Source organism: Canis aureus, chromosome X, assembly GCF_053574225.1.
Source record: "Canis aureus isolate CA01 chromosome X, VMU_Caureus_v.1.0, whole genome shotgun sequence".
Classification (NCBI taxonomy): domain Eukaryota; kingdom Metazoa; phylum Chordata; class Mammalia; order Carnivora; family Canidae; genus Canis; species Canis aureus.
Window position 1 is genome coordinate 62,033,759 of NC_135649.1, and position 25,039 is coordinate 62,058,797.

The 25,039-nt window shown below is 33.9% G+C and overlaps 1 protein-coding gene across 4 annotated transcripts in view; it reads left to right on the forward strand.

Moving 5' to 3' along the window:
• Nucleotides 1-25,039, forward strand: part of BRWD3 (bromodomain and WD repeat domain containing 3) — a 201,192-nt gene that overhangs the window by 46,467 nt on the left and 129,686 nt on the right. For all 4 annotated transcript variants that reach the window (XM_077889094.1, XM_077889096.1, XM_077889093.1 and 1 more), the window contains exons 7-8: nucleotides 21,944-22,104; nucleotides 23,096-23,317. In XM_077889094.1, coding sequence (XP_077745220.1) covers nucleotides 21,944-22,104; nucleotides 23,096-23,317 — 383 coding nt within the window. The remainder of the gene's footprint in view (nucleotides 1-21,943; nucleotides 22,105-23,095; nucleotides 23,318-25,039) is intronic.

Here is a 25,039-nt window from a genome sequence, read left to right on the forward strand (position 1 = left end):
TCACTTAACATTATACATGCTAGCTCCATCCCATCATTGCAAATGGCAGGATTTCTTTTTTTTTGATGGTTGAGTGATATTTCAGTGTGTGTGTGTATGTGTGTGTGTGTACATACCACATCTTCTTTATCCATTCATCAGTACATGGACATTTGGGTATTGTTTGGCTATTGTTGATAATGTTGCTATAATCATAGGGGTGCACGTATCCCTTTGAATCAGGATTTTTGTATCCTTTGGGTAAATATTTAATAGTATGATTGCTTGACTGTAGAATAGTTCTATTTTTAACTTTTTGAAGAACCTCCATACTGTTTTCCAGTTTGCATTGCCACCAATAGTGTAAGAGGGTTCCCCTTTCTCAAAATCCTCATCAACATCTGTTGTTTCCTGTGTTGTTAATTTTAGTCATTCTGACAAGTGTGAGGTGGTATCTCGTTGTTTTGATCTGTATTTCCCTGGTGATGGTTTGCATTTATTTTTGACAAATAAAAAATTTGTATATTGAAGGTGTGCAATATATTTTTATATATGTCTATGTTGTGAAATGATTATTGCAATAAAAAATTAACATGTCCATAAACTACAATAGTAATCATTTCTTTTATGAGAACACTTGTGATCTAGTCTCTTAATAAATTTCAAGTATATAGTATATTATTAGCTATAGTCACTATGCTGTATGAGGTAATCAAATGTTTATACCTTTTGATCAGTGTGTCCCCTTTTCCCATACCCTTCTAGCCTCTGGTAACCACCATTCCAATTATCGTTACTATGAATTGAAATTTTTTTTGTTAGGATTCCTTGTATCACTGAGATCATGTGAGTTTTGTCTCATTTATTTCACTTAGTAATAATGTCCACCAAGTTCATCCATGTTGTTGCAGATGGCAGGATTGAATTTACTTATTGCCAAAGACAGCTGTTTTTTTTTTTTTTGTCTCCTGCATTTTTTGTGTTTAGAATTAAAGAGAACAAAGCTCAGTTAAATTTTAAATGTAAATCACAATAAGAATTTCCTAAGGACAAAGAAAATGAATAGAAATATTAAATTTCTAATTATACCTGTGGAAGTGTCTCTTCATATGGTTGATTCAAGTGCTTACTTGAACGTAGGCTTTCTAGAATAAGGGCCTTCTTATTGTACTATTTAAATTGAAATTTATTTTATATAAAACATTATATAGATTTAAGTTCTACAATATGTTAATTTGATACATTTATTTGTTCTAATATGATTGCCATTGTAGCAGTAATTAGTACCTCTATCACATTTATAATTATCATTTCCTTTTATTGTAATAATTCAATTCTAGTCTCTTAGTAATTTTGTTGATTTTAATACAATATTTTGTCTATAGTCACTATATTATGCATAAATCCCTAGGACTTATTTACTCCTTTTTGCACGTTTGTACCCTTATACAACATCTGTCCGATCCCCCAACCATCAGCCCCTGGTAACTACCATTTTACTTTCTGGTTTTACAAGTTTGACTTTTTAGATTCCACATAAAAGTGATTCCTTGGTTGAGTTCTCTCACTTAGCATAATGCGATCAAAGTCCATTCACATTGTCACAATGGCAGAATGCCTTTCTTTCTCATGGCTGAATAATACTCCATTTACATATATACCAAATCTTATTAATTCATCCATTGATGGGAATGTGGGTTGTTTCCATATTATGGCTACTATGAAAAGAACTGCAATAAATATGGAACTGCATATATCTCTTCAATATTCTGTTTTAATTTCCTTTGAGTATATATAGTTAGAAGTAGAATTGCTGGATCATATGGTAGTTCTATTTTTAATTTATTGCGGAAGATTCATATTATTTTCCACATTGGGAGAACCAATATACATTCCCACCAACTGGCCAAGGTTTCTCTTTTCTTCATATCCTCACTAACACTGATTAGTCTCTTGTATTTTTGATAGCCATTGAAATAGGTATGATGTGATAATCTCGTTGTGGTTTTGATTTGCATTATCCTGATGATTAGTGATGTTGATAACTTTTTTCATGTACCTGGTGGGCTTTTGGATTTTTTTTTTAAACAAATGCCTATTCTGTTTTTTCTGCCCATTTTTAATCAAATAATTTGTTTTGCTGTTGTTAACTGAGTTCTAAAGTTCTTTATATGTTCTGAATATTAACCCTTTGTCCAAAATATTGTTTGCAAGCATTTTTACCATTATGCAGGTTACCCTTTTATTTTGCTGATTGTTTCTCTTACTGTGCATAAGTTTTTAAATTTGATGTAGTCCCATATGTTTATCTTTGCTTTTATTGTTTGTGCTTTTTTGTATCACATTCAAAAAATTATTGCCAAATCCAATGTTGAAGAGCTTCTTATTTCTTTCTATGAGTTTTATGGCATCAGGTCTTATGTTTAAGTCCATTTTTAGTTAATTTTTGTAAGTAGTATAAGATAGGGATCTAATTTCATTGTTTGGCATGTGGTCCATTTATATGCAGCACCATTTTATGGAAGAGACTATTTTTTTCCCATTGGGTGTTCTTGGCCTCCTTCTTGAATATCAGTCGACTGTATATAAGAGGATTCATTCTGGGGTATATAATGTGTTCCACTGGTCTGTGTGTCTGTTTTTAGGCCAGCACCATGCTGTTGTTACTACCATAGGTTTGTTGTATGTTTTGAAATTAGGTTTGATACCTCTGAATTTGTTCTTTCTCAGAATTTCTTTGGCTATTTGGGATCTTACATACTTCCATACAAATTTTAGGAGTATTTTTTCTGTTTTTTATGAATTATACCATTAAAATGTTTTTAATTTCATTTTTTTACTTACTTTAGAGAGAGAAAAAACTGGCTCATAAGGAAAGAGAGGAGTAGAAGGGGAGGGAGAGAATCTTGAACAGACTCTGCTAGAGCATGGAACCCGACATGGGGCACAATCTTGTGACCCTGATCATGACCTGAACTGAAACCAAGAATTGGATGCTTAACCAACTGAGCCATCCAGGCACCCCTGCCATTAAAATTTTGATAGAGATTGCACTACATTTATAGACAACTTAGGGTAGTATGAACACTTTAATGTTATTCATTATGCTGATCCATGAACATGAGATGTCTTAGTGTTTGTTTATGTCTTCTTTGATTTCTTTTGATAGAGCCATATATTCTTGTTGTGCAAATATTTTACTTCCTTGGTTAAAATTATTCCTAAATATTTTATTTTTGGATGCTGCTGTGAATAGGATAGTTTTCTTTTCCAGTGTTTCATTATTAGTATATAGAAATGTAACTGATGAAGATGAAGATGGGGGCAGAGTAGGAAAACCCTAGACTCATCTTGTGCCACAAATACATCTAGATAACTATCAAGTCATCCTAAATATCCCATTAATCAACCTGAAGACTGACAGAAAAATACTCCACACCTAAAGGGAGAGAAGAGGAAACATGAAAGGTAGGAAGTGTGGAGACATTGTTTAGGGGAGAAACAGATCCTGGGTGCTGTAGAGAGGAGAGAGCTGTGGTCATATAAAAGGGCAAGAGAGAGAAGAATACGGTGGAATGCACAAAGAAAATGTTCTCCCAAAGCCATTGGCTTGGAAAATGCAAGGAAATGAATTTCATGAGTTCCTGCAAACAGTGAGGCTTAATGCCTGGAGTTTTAAAGGCCAGTGGGCTTGGCTGGAATTGAGCCTGGAGGACACTGCTGTTCCTGGAGAGAAGGCAGGCAAATAACCAGAGTGAGACTCACAAAAGGAAAAAGAGATACGCAGAATTCAATAAACAAGATTTGAAACAGGCTTGATGCAATGAATAACAAGCTATAAGAAGCATAGGAATGAATTAGTGATCCCGAAGACAAAATAATGGAAAATAATGAGGCTGAAGAAAAGAGAGAAGATATGCAACACAAGAAAAGACTTAGGGAACTCAGTGACTCCATCAAACACAATGACATTGGTATTATAGGAGCCCCCCAAAAAGAGAGAAGGGGGCAGAAAATTCATTTGAAGGAATAATAGCAGAAAATTTCCCTAGGCCAGGGAAAAAAGAGACATCCAGATCCTGGAGGCACAGAGAGCTCCCATCAAATCCAACAAAAGCAGGCCAACACCAAAACATATTGTAATTAAATTTTCAAAATATAGTGATAAATTAAAAAATCTTAAAAGCAGCAATTAAAAGGAAGTCCTTAACTTGCAGGGGTAAACCCATAAGGCTCTCTGGAAACTTCTCAACGGAAACTTCACAAGCCAGAAGGGAGCGCATGACTTATTCATAGTGCCAAATGGGAACAATCTTCTGCCAAAAATACTCTATCCATCACTGCTATCATTCAGAATAGAAGGAGAGAGAAAAGTTACCAGACCATCAAAAACTGAAGTTGTTCCTGACCACTAAACAAACACCTAAGAAATATTAAAAGAGAGTCTTTGAGTGTGAAGGAGAGACCAAAAGTGACAGACAAGAAAGTATTAGAGATAATATCCACATACAACAACAGAATAAGCAATAAAATGTCAATAAACACATACCTATCAATACTTTGAATGTAAATGGACTAAATGCTTCAATCAAAGGTTACAGGATGTCAGAATGGAAAAAATACAAGACCCATCTATATGCTGCCTACAAGAGACTCATTTTAGATCTAAAGACACTTGCAGATTGAAAGTGAAGGAATGGAGAACCATTTATGAGAAAGAATGTCAAAAGAAAGCCAGATTAGCAATACTTACATTAGGCAAACTCGACTTTAAAGCAAAGACTGAAAAGAGATATAGAAGGGCATTATACAATCATAAAGAGGATAATACAACAAGAAGATCTAATAATTATAAATATTTATGCCCCCAACATATGAACACCCACATATATAAAACAATAACAGACAGAACGGAACTAATTTATAATAACACAGTAATAGTAGGTGTCTTTAACATCCCACTTACATCATTGGACAGATCGAGAAGTAGAAAATTGACAAGCACACAGTGGCTAGAATGACACATTCCACCAGATGGACTTAACAGATATATTTGCAACATTCCATCCTAAAGCAGCAGAATACACATTCTTTTCAAGTGCACATGGAACATTCTCCAGAATAGATCATGTATTAGCTATCAGAACAGGCCTCAACAAATACAAAAAATGGAAATCATACCATGCCTGTTTTCCGACCACAAGACTATGAAACTAGAAGTAAACCATACACACGCAAAGTCTGGAAAGACCACAAATACATGAAGGTAAAACAATGTGCGGTAAACAATGGATGAGTCAACCAGGAAATCAAAGCAGAAATTTAAAAAATATGGAAATAAATGAAAATGAAAATGAAAATATGATAGTCCAAAAACTTTGGGATGCAGTAAAAGTGGGCCTAAGAGAGAAGTATATAGCAATACAGGCTGAAATCAAGATAGAAGAAAAATTCAAAGAAACAACCTAACCATACAGCTAAGGAATGTAGGAAAAGAAAAACAAAGCATAAAACCAGCAGAAGAAAAGAAACAATAAATATTGGAGCAGAAATAAATGATATAGAAGCTAAGGAAAAAATAGATCAATGAAATCAGGAGCTTTGTTTTTGAAAAATTTAATGTGAGTGATATACCTCTAGCCAGATGTATCGAAAAGAAAAGAGAAAGGACCTGAATAAATAAAAAATGAGACAGGAAAAATAACCAACACCACATATATACAAACAAGTATAAGAGAATATTATGAAAAACTACATGTCACAATTTGGACAAGCTGGAAGGAATAGATAAATTCCTAGAAACATATAAACTACCAAAAGTGAAATAGGAAGAAATAGAACACTTGAAAAGACTAAAAATCAGCAGATAAATTGAATCAGTTATCAAAAAATTTGCAACAAAGAGAAGTACAGGGGACTCCAGAGTAGGTCAGTAATAAGAGTCTGATTCTTGGTTTTGGCTCAAGTAATGTTCTCTGGGATGTGAGATTGAGCCCCGCATCACATTCCTCATTCCAGGAGAAGTCTACCTGAGATTCTGTCTCCCACTTCCCCTCCTCCCCATACTCAATCAATTAATCAAATCTTTAGAGAGAGAGAGAGAGAGAGAGAGAGAGAAGCCCAGTATTAGATGGCTTCATAGGAGAATTGTACCAAATAATTAGAAAAGAGCTAATATCTATTCTTCTCAAACTGTTCCAAAAAATAGATGAGTAAGAAAAACTTCCGAATTCATTATATGAGGCCAGTATTACCCCGATACCAAAACCATATGAACACTCCACTGAAAAAGACGACAGGCCAATATCCCTAATGAACATAGATCCAAAAATTCTCAATAAAATACTAGCAAACCAAATCCAACAATACATTAAAAAAATCATTCACCACAATCAGGTGGGATTTATTCCAAAACTGCAAGGATGTTTCAATATTCATAAATCAATCAACATGATAAACCACATTAATATAAGCAAGGATAAGAACCATATGATCATTTCAATAGACATAGAAAAAGCCTTTGGCAAAGTACAACATCCATTCATGATAAAAGCCTTCAACAAAGTAGGTTTAGAGGGACCATACCTCAACATCATAAAGGCCATATATGAGAAACCCAGAGCTAATAGACTCATGAGGAAAAGTGAAAGCTTTTCCTCTACAGTCAGGAGCAGGACAGGGAGGTCCACCTTCACCAGTTATTTAACATAATACTGGAAGTCCTAGTCCTAGCCACAGCAATGAGACAACACAAAGAAATAAAAGACACACAAACAGTCAAGGAAGCAGTAAAACTTTCACCTTTTGCAGATGACATGATACTGCATGTAGAAAACCTGAAAGACTCTACCAAAAAAACTACTACAACTGATGAATTCAGTAAAGTCACAGGATACAAAATCAGCATACAGAGATCTGTTGCATTTCTATACACCAACAATGAAGCAGCAGAAAAGGAAAGCAAGGAATCAGTCTCAGTTACATGTGCACCAAAAACAAGAAGATCCCTGGGAATAAACTTAACAAAATAGGTGAAAGACCTGGACTCTGAAAACTACAAAACATTGATGAAAGAGATTGAAAATGACACAAACAAATGGAAAGACTTTCCATGCTCATGGATTGGCAGAACAAATATTTGTTAAAATGTCCATGCTACCAAAGTGATCTACACGTTTAATGCAATCCCTATCAAAATACCACCAACATTTTTCACAGAGCTAGGACAAAACAGTCCTAAAATTTGTATGGAACCACAAAAGACCCCAAAAAGCCAAAGTTACCTTGAAAAAGAAAAGCAAACCTGGAGGCATCACAGTTCCAGACTTCAGTTATTTTAAAAGCTGTAGTGATCAAAACAGTATGGAACTGGCACAAAACTAGATACAGATGAATGGAATAGCATAGAAAACCCAGAAATGAACCCACAGCTATATAGTCAGTTAATCTTTGACAAAGCAGGAAACAACATCCAATGGGAAAAGGACAGTCTGTTCAACAAATGGTGTTGGGACAACTGGACAGCAACATGGAAAAGAATGCAACTGGACCAATTTCTTACACCACACACAAAAGTAAATTCAAAATGGATTATAGACCTAAAAGTGAGACCCGAAACCATAGAAATCCTAGAGGAGAACACAGGGAGTAATCTCTTGACATTGGTCATAGCAGTGTCTTCTAGATTTGTCTCCTGAGGCAAAGGAAATTAAAGCAGAAATAAAGTATTGGGACTTAATCAAAATAAAAAGCTTCTGCACAGCGAGGGAAACAATCAGCAATATTGAAAGGCAGCCTGTGGAATGAGAGAAGATACTTGCAAATGACATGTCTGATAAAAGGTTAGTATCCAGAATATTTCGATAAGTTATAAAACTTAACACCCAAAAAATGAATAATGCAGTGAATAAGTGGGCAGAAGACATGAATACACATTTTTCCAAAGAAGAGCTGCAATGGCCAACAGACACATGTAAGAGCCTCAACATCATCATCATCATCAGGAAAATACGAATCAAAAGTACACCTGTCAGAATGGCTATAAAATCAACAACACAAGAAACAACAGGTGTTGGCGAGGATGTAGAGAAAGGGGAACCCTCTTCTGCTGTTGGCAGGAATGCAAACTCACGCAGCCACTCTGGAAAACAATATGGAGGTTCCTCAAAACTTAAATATGGAACTACCATATGATCCAGGAATCACACTACTAGGTACTTAAGGGATACAACAATACTAATTCAAAGGGATATGTGCACCCTGATTTCTATAACAGCATTATGTACAACAGCCAAATCATGGAAACAGCCCAAGTGTTCAACCACTATGGATAGTTAAAGAAGTGGTATATATACAACATAGTATTACTCAGTCATACAAAAGAACCAAATATTTCCTTTGTAACATCGGGGATGGTGCTAGATTGTATTATGGTAAACAAAACAAGATAATCAGATAAAGACAAATACCATATAATTTCACTCAAATGTGAAATTTGTGAAACACAGCAATTGAAGAAATGGGAAATAATAGAAGGGAAACCAAGAAACAGACCCTTAGGTATAGGGAACAACTTGGTGGTTACAGGAGGGTAGGCTGGTGGGGACAAGGGTAAAATAATTGATGGGTAATAAAGGGTGCACCTTTTGTGATGAGCACAGGGTGTTTTATGGAAATGTTGAATCACTGCATTATACATTTGAAACTAATAATACACTGTATTTAATGAACAGGAATTTAAATTAATACTTTAAGAACAATGGAATTGATAATTGCATGTTGATCTTATATTCTGTAAGTTTACTAAATGTGTTGATTTTTCCTATTTTTTTTTGTTTGATTATTGAATTTTTAAAAATCATATGACATACAAATAACAATTATATTTCTTCCTTTCTGATTCAGATGTCTTTTATTTCTTTGTCTTACCTAATTTCTATATCTAGGACTTTCAGTACTATATTGGAAAGAGAGATGAGAGTTGGTATCCTTGTCTTTTTCATGATCATAGAGGAAAAGATTTCGATTTTTCACAGTTGAGGATAATGTTAGCTATGAGTTTGTTGTATATGACCTTTATCATGTTGATATATGCTGCTTTCTATACCCATCCCGTTGAAGGTTTTTAGCATGAAAGGATGTCATATTTTGGAAATACTTTTGTATCATCTATTGATATAATTATGTGATTTTTTATATTTCTATTAATGTGATGATTACGTTTATTGATTTGAGTATGTTGATCCATCCTTGAATCCCAGGGTTAAATTACATTCGGTCATGTTGCTTAATTTATAATGTGTCTTTGAATTTTGTTTGCTAATAGTTTGTTGTGAAATTTTGCTTCTATGTTTATCAGGGATAAGAGTTTTCTTGTAGTGTCCTTATCTGACTTTGCTATCAAAGTAATGTTGGCCTCATTGAATGATTTTGGAAATTTTCCTTCCTCTTCAGTTTTTTGAAAAAGTTTGATAGAGATTGACATTAATTCTTTAAGTTTGGGTAGAATTTGCCTTTAATGCTGCCTGTCCTGTGTTGGGAGGGTTTCGACTACTGTATCAATCTGTTTCTGTTCACTGATCTGTTCAGATTTTCTATTTCTTCTTGATTCAGTCTTGTTAGGTTATGTGTTTGTAGGAATTTATTCATTTTTTACTACATTATCTAATTTGTTGGCACATGATTATTGATCCTTGTCTCTTAGGGTCCTATGCATTTCTGTTGTAATGTGTCCTCTTTCACTTATAAGATTATTTCACTCTTCTCTCTTTTTTTTTTCTTAGTGCAGCAATTTTATCTTTTTGAAAAACTAGCTCTCAGTTCTGTTGATCTTTTATTTATTTTTTTTTTGTTTTGGCCTCTATTCCATTTATTCCTGCTCTGATCTTTATTATCTTTCCTTCTCCTAACTTCGTGCTTAATTTGTTTTTATTCTCTCTAGTTCCTTGAAATTTAAAATTATGTTTATTTGAGATTTTTATGTTTTCTTAATAAATGAAGTTATTGGGGCAGCCCGGGTGGCTCAGAGGTCTAGCACTGCCTTCAGCCCAGGGAGTGATTCTGGAGACCCTGGATTGAGTCCCATGTCAGGCTCCCTGCATTGGAGCCTGCTTCTCCCTTTGCCTGTGTCTCTGCGTCTCTCTCTTTCTCTCTCTTTCTCTGTATCTCTCTCTCATAAATAAAATGTTTAAAAAAATAAAAAAATAAATGAAGTTATTGCTATAAGACTTCGTCTCAGAACTGCCTATCCAGCATCCCTTAATATTTGATATGCTGTGTTTCCATTTTCATTTGTTTCAAGATATTTTTTATTTATCTTTTGATTTTTTTTTTGTTTGTCTCATTGATTGTTCAGAAGTGTGTTTATTTTCCACATTTGTGGATATTTCAGCTTTCCTCTTGTTGACTTCTAGTTTCATCCCATTGTGGTCTGAAAAGATAAGGCGTATGATTTCAGTCTTCTTAAATTTGCTATGACTTGTTTTGTGTCCTGTCATATGATCTGTCCTTGGAGAGTGTTATGTGTTCACTTTGGAAGAATGAATTCTCGTGATGTTGGAACACGAGATGGAACATTCTGTGTATGTATGTTAAATCTATTTGGTCTAAAGTATGTTTCAGTTTTGTTTTCTTGATTTTTCTTATGTCTTGTTTGATTCTTATAATTAAATAAGTTGGCTATTAGAACCTTTCTTTTGTATTACAGAACATGGCACAGTAACTCGTGCATGTGGCTTTCTCCTGTGGTGTTACTTCTCACAGATGCCCTAGGAGCATGCATAAGAACCTGGCAGTGGTATGGGAATGGCATGAGCTTAGCACCTTGGGGCTTTGAAGGATACCCATTAGGCAGTGGATGGATCATCTAAGTGGAGCACTCCCAGAGATTAGTGGGGTAGACCTATTGATGTTCTGAAGCAGACAGCATGAAGCTTGTGCCTTCAATGTGTTTTGATATTCTTCTCTGCTTTCCCCCCATTCTCCTTTCCTTCAGTCATGGCGGTCTGTCCTCCAAAATTCTGGGGCTGCCTGAGAGGACCAGGTATCTTCAGTTGCAACCTACACATTTGTAGCTGCTGGAAAATCACTTAGCACTTTTGATTTTGACTACTCTGTGGGAGTAGTTGCAACTTTCAACCTCTGCGGGAGAGGGTGCTGCTGCGGCTGCCAAAATCTCAGCCCCTTACAAAGTCATCCTGGGAAACAGTGCTCCCTTGGCAAGTTCCTCCATCTCTGTGTCCAAATTCATCTCTATTCCACTCTATAGTATGCCAGATTCTCCCTTCATGCAGGCTAGACCTCCACGAAGTCTCTATTGCCTGTGGCTATCCACTCACTTTTGCACTCTCCAGGTTCCCTTTATTCCATGATCACCTGAGTTGGGGTAGGGCATGCTTGCCTAGTCCCTTGAATTGCAGCCCCTATTGAAGCCCTGTCTACCAATAGGTGCACATGTAGGTAAAAACCTCTGGGGTATTCTGGTGTGATGTGTAGAAGCACTTTTTTTCTGCTGTGAAAGTCTAATTAGTTGTTAATCGAAGTGGAGAGAGAAGTGGAACAATTAATCTGCCAAGATGCTGACATTACTCCATTAATGAACTTTAAATTTGAGTTTTGCTATTGATAGTTGTATCTTAGCAATAAAACATGTGTAATATGTGATTCTATAAGAAATATTCATTTTATTTCTAAAATGGAATCAGTTTGAATATATTATGTAATAAACTAGGACTCAAAATAATTGAGAAATCTTTTTTTTTTAAAGATTTTTTAAAATCTTTTTTTTAAAGATTTTATTTATTCATGAGAGACACACAGAAAGAGGCAGAGACACAGGCAGAGGGAGAAGTAGGCTACATGCAGGGAGCCCGACATGGGACTCGATCCTTGGTCTCCAGGATCACACCCTGGGCTGAAGGCGGCACTAAAGTGCTGAGCCACCCGAGCTACCCAATACTTGAGGAATCTAAATAAAATTTTTCTTCACTAAGTATATAAAATATAGAACCTTAAGTTTTGTGTAAAATGGATATTTTATACTTTACTACTTTTTTACTTTTTCCATTTTTAAATTATTTATTAGTTTACAATTTTTGTCTTACTTGTCTTGTTACACAGTTGTTTCAGCATAGGCTTTCTGATCTTTTTTGATCTAATAATGTTCTGTCTTTCATGTATAGAGTTGATAGAAGAGACTGTGCTCTCAGGTATTTCTCACAGAAGTTATGTATTTGCACTGATCTATTTCTTCCTGCTTCCTGCTTACTTTTGATATGATTGACTGAATTTAGGAGAACAAACTCTGTGGTCTTGACTGTTATAGGGAAAAAAACTGATGTAGTAATGTTTTCTTAGTAAAACAACCCTGTAATAAATTGTTGATTTTGTTTATTAAGCGTTGTTGTTATTTGGTCCTGTATTGTTTTTCAGGGTTTTTAAAATTACTATTTAATATTTGAAATTCTAGTACTAAGCTTTTTTTAATGTAAATTCAATTAGCCAACATATAGTACATGATTAGTTTTAGATGTAAAGTTCAGTAATTCATCAGGTGCAAATAAATCCTAGTGCTCATTCCATCACATGCCCTCCTTAATGCCTATCACCCAGTTACCCCATCTCTCCACTTACCTCCCCTTCAGCAATCCTTAGTTTCTTTCCTATAATTAAGAGTCTCTCATAATTTGTCTCCCTCTCTGATAACTTCCCATTCAGTTTTCCCCCTTTTCCCTATGACCCTCTGCACTGTTTCTTAATATTCCACATATGAGCGAAACAATATAATTGCCTTTTTCCGATTGACTTATTTCACTTAAATGGTATCCTCCAGTTCAATGGTACATATTCATCCTTTCTGATGGCTGAGTAATATTCCATTGTATATTAATATATACCACATCTTCTTTATCCATTCATCTGTTGGTGGACATCTCAGCTCCTTCCACAGTTTGGCTATTGTGGACATTGCTCCTATAAACATTGGGGTGCAGGTGTCCCTTCGTTTCTATATCTGTGTCTTTGGGATAAATACCCAGTAGTGCAATTTCTGGATCATAGGGTAGATCATTTTTAACTTTTTGAGGAATCTCCTTACTGTTTTCCACAGCTTGCATTCCCACTAACAGTGTAAGAGGGTTCCCCTTTCTCGGCATCCTTGCCAACATTTGTTGTTTCCTGTCTTGTTAATTTTATCCATTCTGACTTGTGTAAGGTGGTATCTCACTGTGGTTTTGAATTGTATTTCCCTGATGACAAGTGATATTGAGCATTTTTTCATGTATCTGTTGACCATGTGTATGTATTCTTTGGAGAAATGTCTATTCATGTCTTCTGCCCATTTTTTGACTGGTTTGTTTGGATTTTTGGGTGTTGAGTTTGATAAGTTCTTTATAGGTCTTGGATACTAGCCCTCTATCTGGTGTGTCATTTGCAAATATCTTCTCTCATTCTGTAGGTTGCCTTTTAGTTTTATTGACTGTTTCCTTTATTGCGCAGAAGATTTTATCTTGAAGTCCCAACCCAATAGTTCATTTTTGCTTTTGTTTCCCTTGCCTTTAGAAACATGTCTTGTCAGAAATTGCTGTGGCTGAGTTAAAAAAGGTTGCTGCCTGTGTTCTCCTCTAGAATTTTGATGGATTCCTGTCTCACATTTAGGTCTTTTATCCATTTTGAGTTTATCTTTGTGTATGGTGTAAGAAAATGATCCAGTTTAATTCTTCTACATGTGGTTGTTCAATTTTCTCAGCCCCAGTTATTGAAGAGACGGTCTTTTTTCCATTGAGTATTCTTTCCTGCTTTGTTAGAGATAAGTTGACCATCGAGATGAGAGCCCATTTCTGGGTTCTCTGTCCTATTCCATTGATGTATGTGTCTGTTTTAGTGCCAGTACCATACTGTCTTGATGATCACAGATTTGTAATATAGCTTAGAGTCAGGCATTGTAATGCCCCCGGTTTGGTTTTGTTTTTCAACATTCCTCTGGCTACTCAGGTTTTTTTATGATACAAATCATAGGATTATTTGTTCCAGCTCTGAAAAATGTCCATGGTATTTTGATAGGGATTCCATTGAATGTGTAGCTTGCTCTAGGCAGCATAGACCTTTTCACAATATTTATTTTTCCAATCCATGAGCATGGGATGTTTTTCCATCTCTTTGTGTCTTCCTCAATTTCTTTCATAAGTGTTCTATAGTTTTTAGAGTACAGATCCTTTATGTCTTTGGTTAGGTTTATTCCTAGGTATCTTATGGTTTTTGGTACAATTGTAAATGGGATCATTTTCTTAATTTCTTTCTTCAGTCTCATTGTTAGTGTATAGAAATGCAACTGATTTCTGTGCATTGATTTTGTATCATGCAACATTGTTCAATTCCTGTATGAATTCTAGCAACTTGTGGTAGACTCTTTTGGGTACTAAGCTTTTAAGTCAAGATAATATATATAGTACATCTTGTGCCACATGCAACAAATGTTCTAAAATAGACTTTTTCTAATACCAGGATTTTAACAGGTGGTTGGTAGTTTTTTCTATAAAATGACAGAATGGATCAGTAATGTAGAGGACAGTGAAGAAAGGATTAATATAAGAAAAGAAGTACATCCTTATAATACATTCAGGATGCCACAGAGTGAGGAAGACAAAGCTATTGTTAATGACTACATAAAGAAAATCACAGTCTGGTTTGTACTTTATTAATTTGGATTGTAGTATTTCATATTATAACTGCAGAACAAATAGAATTGGAGTATATGAAATGATATATTAATATCTATCATGTACTAGAATATCATACACCTCAAATTATGGCATTTTTATATGCTTTTTCTCAAAAACCACTCATTATTCTTAATTTCTAAAGGCATTTCAATAACATTTAAAATGTTAATAGAAAAAATAACAGATATCAGGAGAATATTGCATTGAATTTTGACTTTTAATTTAATTAATTCTTTAAAATGTTCTTGATAAAATTTGAGTCTTTTTATGGAATTTTATTTTTTATTCTCTCCCATTTACTGTTCACTAGTATTTCTAATTGATGTTGATAAAGCATAGAAAATTAAACTGAAATAAGTTAATTTTACTGCTTATTAGGGATACTCATAAAATTATCCAGTTTTTTTAAAATTACCCAGTTTTTAAAAAAATGATATGATGAAATATAATGACTATAATATAGGGAAAAGATCCACACAGGAGGAAGTAATCAGTAATTCACAAGAGAAAACATTAGGTTGTACACAATATTTATAAATATTAGGTATAACGCAACAAAGTGAACCAGAAAATTTTATACAAAGAGATACAAACTTGAAATGGTATAAATGTGGCTATGGTATGAAAAACAATGGGTAGAGATAAAAGGAGTGATAAATATGTATGTGATTATCCTAGTGACCTGACATTCTGGATGTTGCTTTCTTAATGGAGAAGTAAAGAAAGCAGGATACCTACATCTGACTAATGCTTGATGTCTCCCCATTCCCCACTCGAATTATAGCTATTATGTTGAGCTATGTAAAATCGCTATTTTTATGTAGAAAATAGTCAAATAGCAATAATTTTGTTCAGCTCAACCCATATAGGATTACTTCAAAACACCTATAAAGTCCCAGTTAGCATATAGAGGAAGAACCTATAGGTTTATCACAAAGAAATAGATGGTATAAATTCATAGCTTAAATGTGAGAACTTGAGATAATGATCTTTTCCATTAGTTTTTTATATTAAAGAGAATGATCTCTAAGCTGTAAATGGTAGATTAAGCATGGGTAAAGAAAAGATAGAAGATACACTTGTCCCTATTTATTATAAGAATCCAAAATAATTAAATCCTGGAATACTGAAACAGTTTTCACTGGCAGGTATTCTTTGTGAAATCAGAGCGGACAGGAGAGATGGAAATGACCCAATGGACAACTATACGAAAAGAAACAAATAGTAGATTCTAGGAATTATAGATTGGTGAATTTAGCTTTAACCCCAAGCAGAATTTTAGACAGGTTTATTGAAGAGGTAGTTTGTGTACTCTTAGAAAAGAAAGAAGTAATCACTAGGAACATATATTTACTAAGAAAGAATGTTGAACTAACTTTATTTCCTTTTTAACCAATAGATAGTATAAGGCAGTTTTTTTTTTTTTTGAAAACTAATGTAGTCTTTGCGGTCTTAAGTTGTATTAATAGAAGTGTGGTTGTAAATAATCCATTGTAGGGATTCCTGGGTAACTCAGTCATTTAAGCACCTGCCTTTGGCTCAGGTCATGATCTCAGGGTCCTGGGCTCAAGACCTGAGTCATGCTCCCTGCTCAGTGGGGAATCTGCTTCTCCCTCTCCTTCTCCCCCTACCCAGCTTGTGCATGTTCTCTCTTTCTCTCTCAAATAAATACTTAAAAAAAAAGAAAAAAACCCACTGTGCTCTGATTAGACCACTAGAATATTTTGCTCAGTTCTTGTTATTTTAAGAGCTTAAGACATTGATGAACTAGAGACTTCTCAGGAAAAAAAAAACACTAGTGTTTAGGTGAAAAAGTGTTTTTCTATAGGGGATGATAGGTATTTGTAAAGTACGGCTTTGGATAATTTAGATAGGACCATATATTGAGAGAAGATATAAGGCACAAGTGATAGCTATCTTTAAATATTTGATGGGTTACCATGTAACAAAAAGATTTGACTGGTTTTTTTGTTGTTGTTGTTGTTTTTCAGTGTAGCTCCCAAAGACAGACTATATGATTTCCGGAAGTTACAGGGAAAGAGATTGAGTTCAATTAAAGGTAGAGTCTCCCCAAAATTAGAGTAGCTCAACATATGAATTGGCCATTTTTAAAGAAATAATTATCTTCTCTTTACCAAAAGTGTTTAAGCAGAGGCTAAATGGCTAGCTGCCAGATATGTTACAGAAAGGATAATTTTGGAAGGAGGGAGGTTGGACTAGACTTAGTGGTTCCCAACCAGGGTAGAGTTACAGCATCACCTGTAGAACTTATTAGAAAAATACACTTCCAGAGCTGTATGTATTTGTATAGATCACTTTCCTCATTAAAGTATCTTATTCATTCATGAAATTGGATAAGTGATGAAAGCTGTGTTCGGTGGAATGTAAATTCCATGAGGATTGGGATCTTGTTTGATTTGTTTATAAGCTGTATTTCCAATGTCTTTCATAGTGCTTACTTCATAGTAGGTGGTCAAGAAACATAGGTTTTAAAGAAAAGCCAATCATTTTATTGATAGCTATTCACTTCTCTGTGACTTAATAAATTTAAATCATACAGTAAGTCTTATCCTGTTCTTACTTGAATCTTTAAGCATTTTGGTTTATCATTGAGTTCGTTATCTTTCTTCTTGTTAGAGAACATATAGATGCCTATCTTACAAAATTTTAAAGAAAAAATTAGACATAATGGATTCTGAATAGAACATTTTGTATTTAAATACATTTTGTACATATATACATTTGACTAATTTTTCTACTGATTGAATTTGTCAACATTGCTTGATACAAAGAAATGTATTGTGATATCAAGGATGTTTGTCTGAAAAGGAATGTTATTAAAATATTTTCAAGACAGAGTTGGCATGTTCATATCACTGCTCAAGAGAAAATTCTCTGTAGCTGATTGTTGGAATGTGACCATGACTATGCCAGATCCTTGGATAGAAAGGTGTCACACTTGACGGGATGAGCACTGGGTGTTATTCTATATGTTGGCAAATTGAGTACCAATAAAAAATAAATTTATAAAAAAAATAAAGTCAGCTGTTGAATTGTAAAAAAAATAAAAAAATAAAAAAGAAAGGTGTCACAACTACAGTATAGTATACTATTTCTCTGAAGTTGTCAAATCCTTACCAACAGTGAGTTGAGAGAATGCCTTCTCAGCAGGCATTTTGTTCTGACTAAAATTATGTTGATTGGTTGCCCTGTTTCAAGTATTGTTTTTGCCATTTCTCTTTTGTGACTATGTAGGGCTAATCTATAGTAAATAGAGGTTGAAATAACATAATTTACCCTTTATGGTGTTTTTGAAAAGCTTAAGTAAATAATCAAGGTAATTAATTGTATATTATAAAACTTACTACATGCTTTTGAAGTACTATGGATTTTGGAAGACTTAATAGTGAGAATGCAATAATGAGATATCAATGGATATATTGACCTAGGGTTATAGAAATTTTTTCTTACTTGCATTATACCTAAAATAGAAGAAAAATTCCCTCAAATAGTACATTTGGTAGAGACCTTCAGATACATCACAGTGACAATTGTGTGTTTGTGTATCTGTGTCTTTATTGTTATTTTTGAGAAAAAGAATAATAACTTTGAGCATTCTCCTCCCTTAAAGAGAGCATGAACAATATTCATACTAGAAGGATGAGTTCTAATTCTTCCTAGTAACATATTCAAGGTTTGGTTAAAAGTGAATTCTTATATCTTTATAAGTCAGTTATCAGCTGTTAACAATTGAGGAAAATGTTTCTGATAACATCTTCTCTAAATTATATAAGAAAAGCAAAAAGCAGCAATACTGAAAAATAGTGGTGAAATGGACACTGCATGCAAAAAAGAGTATTGACAGAACTCCTTAGTGAATATAGAGGCTAGGGCCTCTTGATATCAAAGGACTGAGAAACATGTATAAATGTTACTACCATCTCAGGTGCTAGATGAATAAACCAAAAAAATCACTGAAATTGGAAAAAAGGAATATTTGCTGCTGCTGTCAAATATATGTTAGAATTTTTTTGAATAGCTAGTAGCAATAGCTAGGAAGAACGCAATAGAAAAATTGTGTTTAAGATAAAAATGTATTGTTAAGGGTTCTAGGTGAAATTTTTACCTATACTTTGATCACAAAGTAGTTGGTTTCATTTCTCTTGTTTCTTTCTAGTCTTTATTATACATGTATGCATATTTTCCATAATTTAAATGACAGTATACTTCTAAGGTTGTATTTTATATTTTTTGCTTTGTAGTTCCTACATTTTTCCACAGTGCTGTAGTTTTGTATTTTAATTATTAGTTTCATTTTAATTATTAGTTCCTACAGAAGAGTCCATCACATAATTCTATAATTTAATTAACCATTCCCCTGTTATTAGACTTAGGTTATTTATCATTCTTTAGTATTATAAATAGTAATTTATTAAACATTTTATACATGTAACTCATTTTTGCTAACCAGATGTGTCATTAGAATAGACTCTGAAGGGTTGGGCATTGGGTATGTATATTTTCATGACTCTTGAAGGGTATTGCTGAAGTTATTTTCTTTTTTCTTTCTTTTTTTTTTTTTTTTTTTGGTGTCAGGAGTTGAAGTTATTTTCCAAATTGATCATGTCACTTTATGGTGTATCTGGAAATATAGTCATGTACTGGTTTCAAGTAGTAATTGCTAGCCTTAGGTTTTAGAATTTTTAAAGTGCTAATTTATTAGGTATAGTATTGTATTTCATTATTTTCATTTAAATTTCTTTTGATAGTTGGCAAAATAGTTAAATGTATTGTGATTCAATTTATTTGCATTTCCTATATCATGACTTATCTGTTAATTTCGTTTATCCATTCATCTATTAGATCTTAGTGGTATTCTTATAGATAGTTTTGTATGTTTTGAAATACTAAGATTTTGTCATTTGTTGCAAATACTTTCGATTTCTCTTTTCAATTACTTACTAATTTTCTTTGTAAATGAGTCTTAGTAAAAGCTAATTTGTATGCATTATAAAGATGCATAGTGTTTTCAGTCATTGTTCCTGATTTAACAGCTTTGGCTTGAGTTACTAATGGGATCTCTTAGTTCAATCAAGAATATTTTGTTTATATGCTAAGTTGTGTTCCTGTAGCCTTCAAGAAATTCAGATATGTGTTAGAGGCATGTCTGGATTTCTGGTAGCTTTTTATTGCTCCTCTATGTCTTTCACTACTTTTTTTTCTTTATGTCTCTACTTTTCTTCTTAGATGCTTTCTGATTACTTTTCTTCCTATTGATGCTTTTTTTTTTGTTTTTATACTTTAAGCAGTGGTTTTTTAACTGGGGGCAGTTGTTGCATTTTTCTTTTTGTTTATTGCCACCGGGAGACATTTGGCGATGTCTCAGATATTTTTCTTGTCACAGCTTTGTGGTGGTAGGGTTCTACTAAAGTCTAGGGGGTAGAGGCCAGAGATGCTAAATATTCTTCAGTAGACAGCTCCCCACAATGATGGTTCATCAGGCCCAAAGTGGCAGTATTTCTGAGGCTGAGAAACCCTGCCTTACAGTAATACACCTTTTCTTCTATCTACTTGCAAAGTATGGCTAGAAAAAAACAAAGCAGAAGTGATGATTGATTGTTTTAAGGACCTAAGAGCAATAAGAAATGTTTGACTAGAGAAGGAAGATTACTAAGTCCCAAAGTTATGGTGTCTGCTTTTTCCATCTTGGAGAAAATTTCTAGTGATTGGGATGGGGATCAAGTGCCAAAAAGAAATCCTTTTAGTTGGTACTGATGCTTCTGGGTTTTCTACCATTTATTTACTTAGTATCTCACAGTGTTATATAAATACTGAGATCTCTGTTATGTTCTTATGATTTGCATTCAAAGTTTCATTGGTTTTGTTATTCATCTTTCATTTTTTTGTCATTTTGTCAGTTTAAAATGGCCAGTGGATCTACCTTTGCCTGAAAAAAAAAAAAAGACTCCATTGCTCTTAAGATTGAGATGTGAAAAGGTTTCATATGTTTATTGTGGCATGGTTCTAATTGTGTTAATTTAGCTACAGATCCATTCTTGCCTTAGATTTGCCTTACTTCAACATAAAGCTGTTATCATTTGCATTATGTATTTATGCACTATGGTAAAATGTCATCTTGCCTCAAGGTGACTTTGTACTTATAAGGATATTATGTTTTCATTAGAATATAATGTATATATATGGTGTTAAATATTTTCAGTGTATAAGGGAAAACTGGAGGAATTTCACAGAGCAAATGGGTGCTTGTAAATCCTTACGTGGGTACTAAGGTCTCCATTTTCGGTAAGTGAGAAGAATCCAGGTGGCATTTGGAAGAGAATTGGACAGACTTATGCTTTATTCTGTTTTTTTTTAAGAAAATTAATAAGGCAAAACAAAAAGATCTATGATTTTGTATAGGAGTTGCAGTTTCAAAAATTCATTGGTAACTAGTGGGGAAGCCTACAGTTCCAGAAACCAAAAAGCAGAGAACCTATAGACAAACCTAGAAAGGATCGTTTGTTACTGAAAATTTAATGTATTATCATAGCTTCCTTTCTTTTTTTCACTGTATAAGTCTATTAATCTTGAAAGTTTAGAGACAGCTGCATAAGGAGTGGATGGTTTTGAGGAAGTAGGACAGCAATTCATAAAATTCACTATGTAATTTTTAATATGTATTATCCAAATATAGTCTCTATTCTAAAATTCCTTCATCTTATGGTAAGATTTACCTATACATTTAATGTGACAGTATCTTTGACTATAGTTTACCAAGAAAGGTAAAATGAGAATATACTTGAGAAACCATAGTAAGGCAAACAGAAAATCAGACTTGTGGGATTTAAAATAAGAGTATTCTCAGGGTACCTGGGTGGCTCAGTGGTTGAGCGTCTGCCTTTGGCTCAGGTCATAATCCTTGGGTCCTGGGATCGAGTCCCATAGCAGGCTCCCGGCAGGGAGCCTGCTTCTCCCTCTGCCTATGTCTCTGCCTATCTCTCTCTCTCTCTGTCTCTCTTGAATGAATAAGTAAAATTGTAAAGAAAAGTAAAATATTCTCAGTGCTTTGAGGTAGTAAACTTGAATAAAACCATGAAATGAGTAATGGAATTTAGACTTTTTACAGGGTAAATTTGCTATGGTGTATGTACCCTGTTTTATCTCATCTTAATATTTATGATTTAATTTCTTGAAGTAGGTTTTGCTTTTAGGTTTTAAGAAGGATTCTTCTATTTTATGTCTTTCAGTGAATATCACCTCTGGCAGGCAATTAACTGGATGCAGTCGCTTCAGCCATATTTTCCCTTCATCTGCTTACCAGCACATTAAGATGCATAAAAGAATTCTGGGGCACTTGTCATCTGTCTACTGTGTAGCATTTGACCGAAGTGGGAGAAGAATTTTTACAGTGAGTTTAAAATTAATGGTACTGTAGTATGTTAGAGATTTACTGCAATTGAAAGTAGGCTTCATGGGACTGCATTATACTTTGTAAGCAATTCATCCTTCTTAGACACATGAATGCAAGAAAAGATGAATAGTTTACAAATTGAGTGGCTGGAGGGCACTGGAGGTGGGTAGGGGAATGTGTAGTTGGGTGAGGGACATTAAGGAGGGCACTTGATGTAATAAGCACTGGGTGTTATATATAATTGATGAATCACTAAATTCTACCCCTGAAACTAATAGTGCACTATATGTTAACTAAATTGAATTTAAATAAAATCTTTAAAAAAGGAAAGTGGAAAAAATACTATGTAACTTTAAAAAAGGAAATTTAAAATGTTTTCTCATTCTATATAACTAAATGGATGAACTATAATGTACTCTATGTTTTGGGAAATCTAATTAAAAATTTAAATCTTAAGAAGGCCTTATATTCTAGAGGTGGTTAATTTATGTGAAATGAATTTATCTATTAAATTTCATTTCATTCAATTTTAGCAAACATTTATTAAGATGCATTTGCCATTTGTCACTTAGTGTAATTGGTGCCTATTCTGCTTAATTAAAACAATTATGTCATTCTTATGGTTGAATAAGTTGTACTATAAAGTTAGTAAACAAAATTACAGTTTTTTTGTTTTTGCTTTTTGAATATTTTGTTTTTGAGAGAAAGAGAGCTGGTTCATGCGTGCACAAGCAGAGGGGAGGGGCAGAGGGAGAGGGAGAAGCAGATTTCTTGCTGATCAGGGAGCCTGACTTGGGGCTTGATCCCAAGACCCTGGGATCATAACCTGGGCCAAAGGCAGCAACTTAACCAACTAAGCCACCCAGATGCCTCCTCCCTTTGTCATTAATTAATACTATTTGTTTGATTTAAACATCCCCAAGGGGATGGGGTGGTGGTGCAAATTTTTGCTTCATTGGAAATTTTCTGTCCTTTTGTGTTACTGCAGGGTTCAGATGACTGTTTGGTGAAAATTTGGGCAACAGATGATGGACGTCTCCTTGCTACACTTCGAGGGCACTCTGCTGAAATTTCTGACATGGCTGTTAACTATGAAAACACTCTTATTGCTGCAGGCAGCTGTGATAAGGTTGTAAGAGTGTGGTGTCTTCGAACTTGTGCACCAGTTGCAGTCCTTCAGGGACATTCAGCTTCTATTACTTCCATACAGGTAAGAAAAAATGAAAAGATATCACTAACATATATAATGAGGGTGAGAATTCTCTCAGTTTTTGTTATTTTGTGGGGATATCATTATAAAGAATGGCAACATAAAATGTTCATCTCTAAGGGCTTTGTCCCTATCCTGCTCTGGTATTTTTTTAAATTCCTTTTTCATATAAATTTATTCCTTTTAGGGATAACTCAAAAATCATTGAAAAGGTTTTTCAAATACAGTATTAGACATTTATCTCACAAGTATTTGTGAAGAAGGGAAAGCTTTATAAATGCTGTAAGGAAGCAACACTAAAACCTGTTAGGTTGTAAACAGGTTCTAACTTGAATATTGGCATGCTTTGTATTAATATTTAATGCAAGATGTTTGTCAGTCAGATTGTGTGTGTATCTGTGTGTGATTTAATGTTAAAGAAAATTTTATTCTTAGTTTTAGTGATTTCCTATTTAAACTTGATGTTTGACATAAAATACATTGATTTCTTTAAATTCTTGTTCATAGAGTATTTTTACTAACTGTTGGTAGTGAAAATCCCGAATACCCCCCAGAAAAACTTTTCTTTAAGAATTTAAGTATTTAAGAGCATTTAACTCTGAGTATTTAACTTAAGTATTTAAGTATTTAATATTCTTAATATTTAAGAATATTAAGTTCTGCTTAGTTCAGCAGAACTTGTCCTCGTCTTTGTGTTGAGAGCAAAAGAGGAATACTTCTGAAACTGTGTTTTATACTTTGGTCAAGGAGACCACTTTTGTGGATGAGATAATTATTCCCATTTACTTTTCTTTCTTCTTTAGTCACTAAGCAGTATGTCAGTCAATGTTTTTGTGTTATTTAATAAAATATCACATGTGTATGAGGAGCTAGAAAGAATTAGGTTTAATGTATATTGGATTTTTTAAATTTTACATCAAATTTTTGATCAGTTGAAATTATTTCATGGATTTTGTTTTATATTATTAGTTATTTGTATTCCTAACACCTTATCTGATTATTTCTGGAATTTGTAAATAAATCTCATATAATGTAAAAAAAAAAACAACTGCTTATATTGAAAAGTGTTTATGATACTGTTTGGCGACGTCATAGTCTCATTTTCTAATTTGTAACTCATTCTGTTTAAATGTGGGAACTCCCTAAAGATCCATGGATCTCTATCCCATTCTTTCCCTTAGTGATAACTCATTAAGTCTCATGGCTTTGGATTTATCTGTAGGCTGATGATTTTCAAATTCAGATTTTCTTCTTGGGAACTTTCCATACTTTTATATTTAACTATCCACTCGGTATCATCACATGAATGTCATGAATCTCTAAGTCTACATATTTAAAATTGAATTTCTGTCTTCCTTCCTCTAATCTATTTTTCCTAAAGCTTTCTTAACTAAACAAATTTTATCCTTCCAATTGCTGAGAGTAAGCATCCTTTTTTTTTCTTTGTCTTCTATCTCATATCTAACTTGTTAACATATCATGTTGGCTCTACCATCAGAATAAATCCAGAATCTGATCAATTATCATGACCTTAATCATTGTTATTCCATTATAATCTGTGACCTAGATTATTGAAACAGACTTCTAATGGATCTTCCTGCTTCTTCCCTTCCCTTTCTTGCCCCAGTCTAACCTCTGCATAGCAGGCTGTGTGGTTCTTAAATGGAAGTTAAATCATGTCACTGGTACTCAGAAACTTCAGTAGCTTCCAATTTCAGAGTT